General features: G+C 40.1%; 1 protein-coding gene and 1 pseudogene across 1 annotated transcript; one reads left to right on the forward strand and one right to left on the reverse strand.

Annotated features, from left to right (window-relative positions):
- Positions 1 to 1,265: 1,265 nt before the first annotated feature.
- LOC116682147 (olfactory receptor 52B2-like) lies at positions 1,266 to 2,211 on the reverse strand (annotated as a pseudogene).
- An 11,777-nt stretch (positions 2,212 to 13,988) lies between these two features.
- Positions 13,989 to 14,912, forward strand: LOC116682178 (olfactory receptor 4D10-like). The gene is made up of 2 exons (XM_032509708.1): positions 13,989 to 14,428; positions 14,768 to 14,912. The coding sequence occupies exons 1-2, from the start codon at positions 13,989 to 13,991 to the stop codon at positions 14,910 to 14,912; spliced, it is 585 nt and encodes a 194-aa protein (XP_032365599.1).
- The last annotated feature ends 202 nt before the right edge of the window (positions 14,913 to 15,114 follow it).

A 15,114-nucleotide genomic window follows, 5' to 3' on the forward strand; every position in this document is an offset into this window, starting at 1 on the left:
TTTTGCCAAATTAAACATATTTCAAAATAAAACAGCCAGGGTTTATGGTAAAAATAGTATAGAATAATAAATAGAAAGATACGTAGAAATAAAGAGTGCCTAAATGGAGTGATTGAGAGGATGAAGGTTTTAATCTGAGGGCTGACCAGTCCCGTGAACTGTCTCGCAACATCTCAGACCGGACCGTGGAAGCGCAGAAGGGGATTGAAACCAACAGGGCCAGTCGGTGGAGTTGCTTCGTGTAACCCCGGACTGGCAGAGAAGGTAGATGGACTGCAGAAATCACTGCGTGACCTGGATGCTCGTATGACGCTGAGGTCGGTAACAATTGAGTGATGGACATTGATACGAACAAATTCCATCGAGTCACCTAAATTGGATTGAAATTGATCAACTGTTTCCCAGCCCCCCCCCCCCCCCCCTTTTTTTTTCTGCCCGAAGCGGGAAAACAATTTGCAGCTGACATTCTATCTTGTCCTTGCTGAACTGACCTCGGGGACCTTCTTTTTGTGTTCTTCAAACCCAGTCACTTCAATACTCCCTTCAAATAACCACATGTACTGTGTGTTGTCCTGTGCATCATTGTATTAATTGTGTTTATTGTACTCTATTTTTTCTCCTTCATAGTTGTATCGGATGCTGGTAACTTTAATTTCCTTGCGGGAGACATCCCAAAGGGATTAATAAAGCTTATTCTAAGTCTAAGTCTAAGTCTAAATACGCATCCAGTATGAATAGCCAGGGGCAGGAGGATACCATGTCAAATACTTTATTTTTCGGTACTTTAATTGGGACACATCATTTTAGCCAGTTAGAAGAAATTGTTTTCTATGCTTTCTACTTTCTACTCCGTCTGTGCACCATATATTTTTATGACATAGCGCCTGCGAAGGCCTTAGCAAGATGCATAACATTTTCAGATTTTCTCCCCGTCTATTTGTACGTACAAACGTCTGTCCATTTTTGTGAATTAAAAATAGCATCATATGAGCTACGCTTCATGGACGCTCGCTTACCCCCTGGTGAGATGTTGGAGTCACACAAGGTTTGTCTTTCAGAAACAAGGTAATGAATTTGGCGAGGTACGTGTGACGTCAACCTGTTCTCACTCCCGCTGGGTAAGTGGCTCTCAGAGTCACCTACTGATGCAAAGTCTGGCACGTGGGACTGCTGGGATTGGTTGAAGTCACTGGAAGCTCTGGTTATTAGTCAAATATGTGGACAATTTGAGGTGATTGGTCATAGTAGACAGATTGGTTTATCAGTTACTTATAGCTGAAATATAACTTGAATTGCTTCCGCAAACTTTCTCTCATGTCTTTAGCTCTCAAGCAGTATATAAGTGGATTAATCATGGGGGGACCAAGGCTATACAGCATAATAATTACTATTCGCACATCATCACTAAATCTAATACCGAAGCCATTGCTGGCTAAATAAACACAACATCTGGGTAAATAATAGAGTGAGATTATAATCAGTTGAGGACTGCAAGTGGACAGAGATTTATACGACTTTGGAAATTTGCTATCTAAATACAGCTATAAGTATAGAGCAATATGAGAACAGTACGAATGCCAGAGGTCCCAGTAACACAACCATTGCCAATGCTAAAGCGGGGTGACACCATAAGGAGCCTGTCAGTGCATGCCAGCGTTGTTATACCAATATGATCACAGTAGCAGTTTTTGATTATGTTTAAAGCACAGTAGGGCAGAGGATAGCTCTAAGAACTAACACTAATTGGATGCAGTGGCAGTTACCCATGCTGTAATACTTAGAATGAGGATAGTGGAGTTTTTAAGAACAATGGAATATCGGAGAGGATGGCAGATTGCCAAATACCTATCTAAAGCCATCAGAAAGAGAATAAAAGAATTAAGTGTGCCAAGATAGTGAACAAAGAACATTTGGACGAAGCACGCAATGAATGAAATGTTCCTGATTGAAACCAATACCTACTGATGATCTTAGGTAAAGTGACTGTGCTAAAGAGAATGTCACATGCACTTAGATTTAGAATTATATAATACATTGGCTTATGAAGGTTGCGGTCGGTTACAAATAAAAAAAAAACTGTAAAATTGCCTGCACAGTTAAGAAATAGACTAAGAACAGTACTGCTGAGACAAGTCCTTGGTACTCTGGATGAAGTCCAGGGAATCCAGTGAGGATAAACTCAGTGACAATGCTTTGATTCCCCCCCGGCATGATGGAGTACATATTTCCTGAACACACTGAAAAAAGACAAAAAAACATTTTAAACATCATATACATCATCATATCAAACATTTACACAAAAGCAATGCAGGAACACCTCATACACTGTCAACCATTTGATTGCATCACTGTTTTGCATTAAAATGGATTAATAAAACAAAGTGTAAGTAACTCACACATCATTATCAGCTTTAAACAAACAAACAAGCTGATCAATTTTACCACTCAACCTTTACACCTACATGTTGTCGAAGACTTTCAGATGCAGAGGATGAATCAAATAATTTATCAAGAGGCTAAGATGGTGCAAAAATAAGATCTTAATCTAATGAAAAGATATTAAGTACTTCAACAGAAAAACACTGAACTTTGTGCGCAGTTACAAGATATTATGAAGATAACTGAAACCACTCCCTCCAGAAGATAACCCACACCTTCTTGTGATGAAGGTCAATGTCCCATCCTTTTATTCTCTGTGGATCACTAACAATCAGTCACATAAATCTCTCTTAGCCTCTCTAGCAGAAATACATCCATCAGTTACTGTGCAGATAAAAAAGTAAGAAAACATAACTTTTTTACTGTATTACAGTAGGTGTTAATGTCTGACTTTTTCCAATTAACATAGTATTAATGTTAATTTGCAGCAGTGTGTGTGGGACTGCTATGCCAACTATGCATAGCGAGGAACTCATGAGGGTAATTGGAAGAGCCATTAATTTAATAATGCTATAAATTATAAATCCCACATGAGTAAACAGTGGCACTTGAACAAAACCAAATGTGTACCTAAACTGTTACTGATGAGGGAGTGTTACTATCCCCAGTGTTAATAGTGGTCTTCAGCACATAGCACCTGTTTAATCTAAGTTCATGACGTCTCTGAAGCATAACATGACAAGCAAATGATGAACATGGAATGTGAAGCCTTTTTTGTGTCTTAAGTTGTTGGACAATGCCTGCATGTAGGGTACTTGTAGTTTGTATTATGGGCAATGTAATCATATATATAATAAATACAAGCACCAGTATGGTTAATGATGTAGTTGTAGTATTACATGGCAGAAGCTTCATCTACATAAATGTCAAAAACCTGTATCCAGTTTTCTACAACAAGTATCTCTAAAGAGGTAAGCAACAGCACAAAAGTATTTTAAGATGCAATGGAAGGCCACCTAAAAAGTAAAAAATACTGAAGAGTGGATTAATTTTAGTCTGTAATTAGGCTGAATCTCATTTCCTATCTTACCCCCACCCTACCCTCTTGCACGTTCATGTGAGACCTAGTGTTGTCCCAATACCTTTTTTGACGAGGGGTAAAGGGTGTGTGCCCTAGGAACCATAGACAATGAATAAAAAAATCAAGGGAGAGCACCAGCTTACTTGAAATCGAGGGGTAGCGACATACATTGTGCAACATGCAACAATGGCTGCCGCATCGACCAGAGAGACCCATAAATGTAAGTATTTTTGACTTAAATAATTGATTTAAAAATTACGACAGTCTTGTTTTGTGGTCTATAAAGTCCTGTGCATGTATACTTGCAACCATGTTCTTAACTGAAACTTTTTAAAAATTGCTAGCTAGCTAGTTAATAATGGTTCTGTAACATAATTTTATGTAACATTTTTGCCTGTTATGTTTAATTTATTGAGCAATAAAGACAGATTTTTTTTAACAAAGCGTTTTTCTGGACTTTAATGACATTCAACACGGTGATAACTGAAACCGATATACAACACACCGTGTGTGTATAAACATATGTATTGCAAATAGACCTAAGTACTAACAGATAAGAACATCTGCCTCTGCACCACCAAAATGAACATAGAATAACTATAAATATATAAATGCATATGACACTTGTCAAAACCCACACAATCGACAGACAGAGACGGCATCTTGGAAGGTTGTGATCAATACTGTATGGTGACGTAACCAAGTGGTGTCCCATTTCTTAGGGGTAGTTTCAAGGGCCAAGGGGTAGGGGTAAGGGGTAGGGTAGGGGTAAGATGGAGAAATGGGATTCAGCCTTAGTCTATGACAGCTGTCAATTCACTTCAAGATTCCTGTCATCATCTTGGAGCATTGAGTGGTCATGAACCTGCAGCCCTACAGCACCCTCAGGAATCTGAGGTATGAGGGTGTTTAAATAAACTGACTTCACTATTTTTCATTCACTTTTGTCTAGACAAAACAAGAAATATTAAGACTAATTGGTGTTGTTGGACATTGTAGGCAGGGATTTGTCATTACTTTTTCTTACGTACCGTAGGGGTGTTGAAATTTATCATTGCATCCATGCATCGCCACGCGGACGTGGATGATTCTGCATCGAAGCAGTGACAGACCATGATCAATTGTAGCCTACTGATCATACTTGTTGATTTTCCAGTTGCTGCTTATTTTGTTTTTTCCTTTTTCTGTTGTCTTCAGACTCTGGAAACTGGCACCTGTTAGGCCACTAATGCACTTCTCTAAAATTTGCTACTAACTGCCCAAGTTGTCCGCTTAGTTATTCTACCAGGCCACCCTAATTTAGCAGGCTAGAACTGGCCCTGGGAGTTCACAACTGACTGCTTGAATTTGTTGATGAAAACCAGGTGTAGTAACATATTATAACATTGAGGAGGGGAAGCATCAATTTAAATCGTTGACAGGATAATCGTAATCGAATCAAATCAAAGATTCACACCCCTAATATACACTCAATAAAAAGAAAATCGACATGATATAATAATTGATAATCAGAGTTCAGGCAGTTATACCACACAGTTCTTGCTAAAATAAACAAACATGTATTTTGACCAGTGAGGCTACTGTATGAGCCTCATGTATTGCTGCCTTACAGGCTACAGTGCACTCAATTTATTGCATTCATATTTTGACTTTCCTGAATCTATGTAACTCTATTTAAGATGTCAGTTTATGCAAATAACATATTAAAGAGTTGAGGTTGCCACAAAGTTGCAGGAGAGAATTGTTTCAACAGAAGATATGTGCAAAAACACAGTGTTTGGAATATGTGAACTCTGGGGAAAACAACATTACATAAGACTGTTTTGAGAAAAGAATTCACCAAGGCACAAAGACACACACGTAGGAACACACTCCCACGTGCACAGTTTTGTTACGTGTGATACACTAATTAGCATCCCCATGGATCTCATTTGTGTTGTTGTGTCATCATCCATCATTAATGTTAAACTTTTAACGTTATTCACGTGATCAGCTGGAAGGAGATGGCGGCTTGAGGCTAAGCTCCTAGCCCAACTTTGCCAAAAAGTTGTTTTAAATGGCTCCTTCTCCGGTATTCTCCTCCACATATCGGCCTCTCCAACCGCTATGCAACTTTATCCAATGACACTCCGGTCCATCCAGCGGATGCACCTGCGGCTTCAAGTCTCCCTGATACGGATCGCTTTCGGCGCACAGTGCCTGCCAGCACTGTTGCATCTCCTCCACCGGCTACATCTCCTGTACTGGGCCGCCGGTCTGCCGCTGGGCCTGATCGGCGGCCGTCATCCCGATCAAAAACCTCCGTTTCTCGACGAAGGATCCTGAAGGAGGCTGTGCTCAGACGCTCTGGGGGCCGTCTCTACACTGCACCGTCGGGTAGCCTTCTCTCAGGTCTGTTACCGCTACTCCAACACAACACTCGACAGCTCACACACTCCATCCTCAGTCCGCACGCAGTGTTGTTGCTGATCCTGCTCAGTCCTGCTCTGGAACCCCACAGCCGGCATTGCCTCGTCCTCTTTTCCCCCCAACCACATTAATAATTGGTGACTCCATAACCAGAAACATCCATTTCTTTAACGCTACAACTCACTGCTTCCCCGGTGCCACCACAGCTGACATTTTAAAAAAACTCCAGGACCTAATGCCATCGCTCCCGTCCTCCATCACAAGAGTGATAGTCCATGTCGGAACAAATGACACAGCTCTTCAGCAGTCTGAGTTGACAAAATTAGATTTTAACCGTCTTTTTAACTTTTTAAAGCAGTGTGGAAAGTCAGTTTTTATTTCTGGTCCCATTCCCACAGTTGGTCGCGGTGCTGGCCGCTTCAGTAGACTACTTGGCCTCCACGACTGGCTCCAGTCTGCTTGTAGGGCACATCAGGTGTGTTATGTGGATAATTTTAATATTTTCTGGCAAAGAACCTCTCTTTTTAAGACAGACGGACTTCACCCAAACAAACGGGGTTCAGAAATGTTAGCTGCGCACATACAGCATGTGGTGCGGTCTACTCACGACTTCCTTGAATGACTAATCTTTTATGCAAAACACCTGGACACACCACCGCTCACTGAACACATCTCTTCATCATTGCCACATAAAACTGTCCCCACCTGCTGGCATGTTAAGCCGTCTGCCCCCAGCGCTGTTCCAAAGACTTCTATTCCTGTCATCACCACGTACAGACCAGTAAACCGAAATGTGCAAATCCCACAAAGAAATATCAGTAATCTCTCAAGGATTAGGACAACTGCACCAACTCCTGTACCCAGAACAAACTCATTTAAAATGGCTCTTTCAATGTGAGATCACTTTCGAGTAAAACGTTTATCTTAAATGATTTTATCTTGTCTGCAAATCTAGATTTTATGTTTTAACTGAATCCTGGTTGCAAATAAATGACTATACCCAGCTATCTGAACTGTGTCCGCCTCAATACGATTGTTTTAGTCAACCGAGGGTTAGTGGTCGTGGTGGTGGGCTAGTGACCGTGTATAGGAAAAATTCAAAATGTCATCAAGTACGCTGTGATGAATTTAACTCCTTTGAAGTTCTCACTCTTAAGGTTGGAGGGCTGCAACCTATCTTATTTGTTATAATTTATCGCCCCCCAAACCACCTGGAAGATTTCTATCTGAACTTCCTGAATTTTTATCTAATCTGGTTTTAAATTATGACAGAATTGTTCTTTGTGGTGATTTTAATATTCATGTTGATGACCCCAATAATGTTAATGCAACTAACTTCTTAAATATGGCCACTTCTTTTAACTTCAAACAACATGTCAAAGAGCAAACACATAATCGTGGTCACACACTGGACTTGATTTTTACCCTGGGTGTCAGCATTTCCTCTGTGGAATTAGTGGACATGACCATATCTGACCACAGATGTATTGTTTTTAGCTGCAATTTGCCTGTTACTCATGCCATCTCACCAAGCTCCGTGTCTTCTCGCTTTTTGAATGAACAAAGTGTTTCAAAATTTTGCGCATCCTTTAAGAGTCAAAGCCAACACCTGTCTGACTCTAACACCAACAATATGGTTGATCACTTCAACCATATCTGCTTGTCTTCACTAAATATTACTGCTCCTCTAAAGGTTAGGCCTACGTCTAAGGCTAGGAAGCAACCCTGGATAAATGACAGCATTCGCAGCCTAAAAAGGGAATGCAGGAAAGCAGAGCGCAGATGGAAAAAATCCAGTCTCCAAGTCCATTACCTCAGTCTGAAGGATTTATTAACTAACTACAATAACATGGTTAAGGATGCGAGAACACACTATTTTTCTGAACTCATTACTACACATAAACACAATCCCAGGTTTCTGTTTAAGACTGTGGATCAGCTGGTAAACCCAACCCCTCCTTGTGCCTCAGCTGGAAGTAATGATGACTGTGATTTGTTTTTATCTCATTTTATCAATAAGGTGGTGTCAATCAGAGCCTCGATTACCCCCGCGGCCTATTACTCAGAGGTTCCTCACCAGCAACAAGACAGCTTTAACCAGTTTTATCCCATCGACTTGTCTGAGCTTTTAAAAACAGTATCACAAATGAGAGTGTCCTCCAGCCCACTTGATGTAATACCTTCAAAATCTTTACTGAAAGTGATATATTCTGTTGGGCCCCATTTGATCAAAATTTTTAACAGCTCCCTATCTACTGGTTGTGTCCCTGATTATTTTAAAACGGCTTGCGTGAACCCACTTTTAAAGAAACCTGGGTTAGATCCCTCCCTCCCACATAATTTTAGACCAATTTCAAAACTGCCTTTCATTGCAAAGATTTTAGAAAGAACTGTGTCCAAACAGCTGCTCACTGTACTGGAAAATAACAAAATATTTGAAAAATTTCAGTCTGGTTTTAGGAAGTACCATAGCACCGAGACTGCCCTGCTTAAAGTCACCAATGACCTTTTAATGTCTGCTGATGAAGGCATGTGCTCGGTCCTTGTACTTCTGGACCTCAGTGCTGCTTTGACACCATTGATCACAGCATCATGTTAGACAGACTGAGGCACTGGGTGGGATCTCTGGTACTGCTCTAGAATGGTTTTCATCATACATGACAAATAGGAAGTTTTGCGTGTCTGTAAATAACTATGTCTCCTCGTTCAGTCCAGTTAAATATGGTGTGCCTCAGGGGTCGGTCTTAGGACCCATTTTGTTTTCCTTGTATCTGCTTCCCCTTGGACATATTATCCATAAACATGGCATTTCTTTTCATATTTATGCTGATGACACACAAATATACTTACCTGTCAGATCCTCAGACCCTGGAATGCTGAGTTCACTTAACAACTGCCTTGGTGAAGTTAAAAAATGGATGTCAAATAATTTCCTCCAGCTGAACTCAGACAAAACAGAAATCCTCGTCATCGGGTCTCAGCAAATGGCAAAGCAAATACTGCCATCTGCCGGGTCGCTAGTAAACTACATTAAGCCCGTGGCAAAGAACCTCGGTGTTTGGTTTGATAGTCAATTAAATTTTGAGCAGCACATCACAAAACTTGTTCAATCATGTTTTTATCAACTTAGAAATATAGCTAAAATTCGATCTATGTTAACTTTTAAAGACACCGAGACCCTTTTACACGCCTTCATCTCATCACGCCTGGATTATTGCAATAGCCTTTTCACCTGTTTAACTCAAAAATCTATTGATCGACTCCAGACTGTCCAGAACTCAGCTGCCAGGCTTTTAACCAGAACAAAGAAATATGATCACATTACTCCTGTTTTAGCTTCATTGCACTGGCTCCCAGTATGTTTTAGAATTGACTTTAAAATTCTATTGATCACTTTTAAAGCTCTTCATGGCCTTTCGCCTTGTTATATCTCTGACCTTTTAGTACCATATACACCAGCACGCACCTTGAGATCCTCGGGCAGAGGTCTGCTATCTGTTCCAGAGTCTCGAATGAAAACTAAAGGGGACAGAGCGTTTGCTGTCAGGGCCCCGAGGCTCTGGAACAGCCTGCCCGAGGAAATCAGGTCAGCTGAGTCAGTGAACTCTTTTAAGTCGCTTCTTAAAACATACTTTTATAGGAGAGCCTTTCCCGATCTTATTTGACTTTCATTTTACCCCTCTTATTTTCATTGTATTTTACAAATTTTATATTTAACTGTATTTCAGTCTTTTAATGTTCTTATGCTTTTGTATTTGTGTACTTGTTAAAGCACTTTGTAACTGTTTTTGAAAAGTGCTCTACAAATAAAGATTATTATTATTATTATTATTATTATTATTCTACCACTATATGCTCGATATAGTTACCTATGGCGGAATTGCAAGTAAAGGCAAAGTACAACGTAGCGAGACTGAGACTATTACAGAGGCAATACTGGAGAAACAGAAAAGCTACCTCAAACCACGCTTTTCTCAGATTCAGTCTCAGATTCAACAGGTGGGGATCGACAACAACAAGAAGCTAACTGCTATCCATGCTCAACTGACATCTCTGAATGCAAGCCTTGGCCTTCTCAGGTCGGACGTGAACGTCCTAAAGATTACCATTGAAAGTAACTCAAGTATTCTAGACAGCCATGGCCACACTTTTCGTGAGATGGAGGTAAAGCAAGCGGACATGGAGGACAGAAATCGAAGATGAAACATCTGCATTGTCGGGCTGAAAGAGAAGGTGCTAATGCTATCCAGTATCTCTCACAGTTGCCAAAGTGGCTCCAGAATCTGGCAGATGTTCAGATCGAGATTATGGGGACCCACCAAATTTACCATGATAGCCCATAGAAGAACAACACTACCAGTTGCACTCTGATTTTCAACGTGGTTTGTTACACAACCAGGCCGTCGATTCTACAAGCTACTCGGAAATCCCCGCTCATCATTGAGGGCTGGAAAACTACTACTACTACTACTACACGATAAAAACACGCCAGGCTTTTTATCAAGCCATGGATTCAGCACAGGTCAAGGGTCTTGATTTTTTCCTGCTTTATCCAGCAATGCAGAAGCTCAGGCAAGAGGCCCAGTGGTGCAGAGCTTACACAGGACTATGTGAACCGGGCTGCGCCACGTTCTCCTGCTGCTGCTGCTGGGAGAACCGACACTTTGGATTCTGTCATGGAGGTCCACCATGGAGGAAGATTAGGACTAAAACAACTGCCTGATGAACATGGGTCGTTGGTTGGTCGTGTTCTTATAATGTGTCCATTAGTCAAGAAGGAAATAGATAACATTCTGACCTAAAAGTCTGAATTTCTAATTCACAGAGCAAGACAGCGCTATTACTGTCAGGGTGCTAGACCCAGTCACCTTCTCGCTATGAGATTAAGATCCAGTGATTATTGTTATTAAGGAAAATAACTGGGCTTTGATGGGATTCCCCCTGACTTTTATGCAACTTTTTGGGAAGTGTTTGGCACTTTCCTTCTTGACATGATTTTCTTCTCTATTGAAAAGGGTGAATTCTCAACACAGCCTTTATTTCCTTATTTTTCCCTTACCTTTAAAAGGATAGGATTCTACAGAGTGTTCCAGCTATTGACCTCTGGGGATCCTTAACACTGACATAAAAATCTTTGCAAAGCTCCTAGCCCGTCATTTGGAGTCTCATATGGCAAAATTAGTTAACTCCGACCAAACAGGATATATCAAAACGAGAATAGCAGCATACAATTTTAGACGCCTTTTCCACATTGTTGATGCAGCAGAGGACAGTAAGACCTCAATGTCACTTCTTTCTCTTGACGCAATGAAAGCCTTTGACAGACTTGAGTGGTCCTTTTCATGGTCAGTCTTAGAGGTGATGGGCTTTGGTAACACTTTCATTGGTATGATTAAAGTTTTGTTTTCTAATCCCTCAGCCCGCGTCTTAACCAGACGCACCTCTTCCTCTTTATTTCCAGGTTCTAGATCCTCCTGCCAACGATGCCCCTTGAGTCCTGCATTATTTGTCATTTCTTCAGATCTGCTGGCTCAAACCATTTGCCAATCGATTATGGTGTCACCAATATGCATTTGTAACACACATCATTGTGTCTCCCTCACCTTCTATCGTTATGCGAGGAGAATGGCAGGTTCCAGGTTTTAAAATTAACAGATCAAAACCTGCACTACTTCATTTAAATGTTTCTGGGCGCAACTAAACCATCTCTGCCGACATCCCCATTGTTAAGCAGTTGAAATATTTAGGAATGGAAGTCTTCCTCTGCTTAAGCCAGATTATAAAACATAACTATTCTGTTGCTCTTAACAGCGTTTTGAAAGATATGGAAAAGTGGATGGGTCTCCCCACGTTGATTCAAGCCATATCTCAGTGGTTACAATTTATATTTTACCCAGGGTCAATTTTGTGAGCCATATGCTACCGCTCTCCTCCTGCTGGATACTGGCATAAATTACAATCAGCTGTATGTAAATTTATATGGAAAGGCAAGCAGCAAGATTCTACTTTACAGAGGAGGAAAGAGGATGGTGGCCTTTCAGTTCCCAACTTCAGACATTATTTCTGGTCCTTTGTCTTAAGCATGGACATCGTTAGGCCTATTTTAGGGGGATGAAGCTACTCCAAAATGTTTGTAAGCCCCCCCCCAAGTAATAATAACTATAACTAATAACCTTTTTTTTTTAAAGTGCACTCTGTGTCACTCACGTGGAATCAATCTTCCTTCACTATCTGTTGGTGTCATTGTGCACCGCAGTCTGTTTTATTTTTATTTCACAAACTGTCAACTGGTCAAAATGAGAATAAATGTGTTTCAGGTTGATGAGCGGCCGCTTGCACGGTAACGGTATGTGGACAAACAAGGTAGAGAGTTCCTGAAGAGAGAGAACGCCAGACAGCATTAAAACACAGCAGTAAATCAGAGATGTAAAATGTTGTTTTTATCGATTTATCACTCTAAATGCAACTTAGCAAGTATCTCACTATTTAAGTTATCCAAATTCATAATTAGAAAATTCATAATTAGAAACAACAAATAATATATCCAGCTACAAAAAAGATGGAAAGCCGAAAGTTGGACTTAATTACGAAGAGCAATGGGTATGAAGACAAAACACAAGATATTTGTATTTAAATAATAATATATTTATTGTTATTAAAACTCATTTCAAATTGTCATGTGATACCCCCACCCCCCACAGTTATTGCAAACTGAACCGCTTAATATTAACAGCCGGGGTCAGATGAGCAGAACACACATGTGCCTCTATCGTAAATTTGTATAAGCAAACTGCAGCCCTACTTGTTAAAATGAGAAATATAATGGTCTTATTTGAAAGAAAACATCCCTCTGTGTTTTGATATAACTGACTTGACCTTTTGTGCTTTATATTCACTAGTGCAGTTCCTGTTTGAAATGTGTCGTTTGCTCCGCCTGTGGTATTTTTCCAGAATCATTGTACCCAAGATTACTTAGAGAAGGAATCAAAGGGGCCCCTGGGTGGAATCTGCCCTGTGGCCCTTTGCTGCCCCTCTCTTCCTCTCTCCCCTTTCCTGTATATCCTCCATCACTATTAAATAAAGCAAAAACCCAAAAGAAATCTTTAAAAAAACAAGGAACCCAAAGCACTTATAGCACTAATAATATTCAAACCCACTGTATACTACTGAATTACTGTGTACTTCTACATCAGAGGAAACATTGTACTATGCAGTGTGTCCGCTAGAAAATATTGGTGCCGGTCATGTGACCTGTTTGGTTTCATTTTACCAGACGTTCCGCTTCAATATTCTTTTGTGGTTATTTTGCTTAAAAACAATTGATTTCCATTTGAGGAAATAAATGAATACAAACTACAGTACCAACAAACAAGCCTCTGCCTTCCCTAATGCGACTTTGCTGCGCTGTTTTGATGTAGTTCTGCAGAAGGCTGGCAAGGATTTGGGTTATTCTGAGTCACCTACTCGATTGATCCAGGTTGTGCGAGTCACTTGAGTCAGTATTGCTAAAGCGCCAAGGAAACTCAGTCCTAGCCCGTTGTCTCTAACCACTAACATAGTTGGAAGTTCTGTGGATTCACTCGGCGCAGACTCCCTATTTCAGATCTGATATATAGGCTTTCAATGTAGACAAAGAAACATTTTTAAAATCGATCAACCGAATTTTTATATGCTATATCTTTACACCACACCTATAACCTACTGTATACGGTATAAGCATGTTATTTTTGCTTTTCACCCTGACTCGAGGAGAGACTTCAGTCTGCTACAGATCCACTCATGACAACGTAGCCGGCTGTTTCGGCCTCCCTGCATCTTCACTTAGAAGATGCAGAATTCTAATTGGCTTAAGATAGCCGGAAACTATTTTAAATTTCCTGGGATCAGTTGCCAATGTGATTGGACAATGAGTCTGCCCAATGAAAGGTTTTCATTCCCGTGAGCCATAAAACCTGTATGGTAAACTCCACTGTTGCCTGTAAGCTAAACGCTGATTGATTGAGTTGAGAACCGGACAACAACTGGTCCATTGTTGGTTATGATTTACAATGTTGTGAAGGATCTCATGCTTCGAGAAGAGGTTTTTCTTCAATTTCTTTACTCTTGGTATGTTTTGAATATGTCTCTGCAGAATGCTTCAATCAACATAACAGAATTTATATTAACTGGTTTTGACACAACCAAAAGACCTATTGTAGTTGGTGTGGTTATATTGATTACCTATGTTCTGGCTGTTTCAGCCAACATACTCAACATCCTCTTCATTATTTGTGATAAGAGATTGCACAAACCAATGTATATTCTGATTTGCAACCTTGCTGTTGTTGATATACTGTTCACCTCCAGCTGTCCAACAATGATTGGGGTTTTAGTTGCTGGGGTTAGTACTATATCTTATGTGCCGTGCTTAATTCAGATGTATGTTTACCACTTGGGAATGGTAATGGAGATGTTTACCTTATCGGTTATGGCATTTGATCGATTGATTGCTTTTAACTATCCCTTTCATTACCACAGTTATTTAACAAATGTGCGCATTCTTATCCTAACTTGTATCCTGTGGATTTTTGTCTGTGGTTTGGTGGGTATACTGCCTGCAACTGTGCTTTCCCTCCCTCACTGTGACTCAAAACTGAAATACACATTCTGTGAGTATGCTGCCCTAATACGAACTACTTGTATTGACCCCACTTACCGTTTCAATCTGGTTTCCATCATATCATTTTGTATGTTATTTGTCACTTTCTTTTTTGTTTGCCTGACATACTTTTGGATTATAGCTTTTGTGAAAATATCCTCCAATAATGACAAAATTAAAATGAGCAGCACTTGTTTGAGTCACTTAATGGTGGTATCATTTTATTACTGTCCATTATTTATCACCATTGTTTTCACCAGACTAGGCGTAGTATTAAATCTTGAGGCTCGCCAGGGTTTAACGATTGGTTCCATTGTTGCTCACCCTCTTTTAAATCCTTTGGTGTATTGTTTTAGGACAAAAGAAATAAAATGTAAGATATTTAGGATATTCAAAAAAGTTTAGACATCTCAGTAGATTCTCGTAAACTGTTAGTTTATTATAAAAGGTGCATTCTTCTATTGGCAAAGTATTATGCTAAAATGATTTAATATATTTATCCATGCTCTTTGTAAATTTTGCCTGCTTGCCTAAAGTTAGTATGTGAGAAAGTGTGTGTTGTACTGTTACAAATGGGACACAACTGCTGTGAAAGACATTTCAGCAA

Source organism: Etheostoma spectabile, chromosome 3 (genome assembly GCF_008692095.1).
Source record: "Etheostoma spectabile isolate EspeVRDwgs_2016 chromosome 3, UIUC_Espe_1.0, whole genome shotgun sequence".
NCBI lineage: Eukaryota > Metazoa > Chordata > Actinopteri > Perciformes > Percidae > Etheostoma > Etheostoma spectabile.

Bases quoted from the DNA above. Each gene is read 5' to 3' on its own strand.
- LOC116682178 (XM_032509708.1), top strand. From the start codon at position 13,989: ATGTCTCTGCAGAATGCTTCAATCAACATAACAGAATTTATATTAACT. The intron at 14,429-14,767 runs GTGGATTTTTGT...TGTTTTCACCAG, and splicing joins CTTATCCTAACTTGTATCCT to ACTAGGCGTAGTATTAAATC.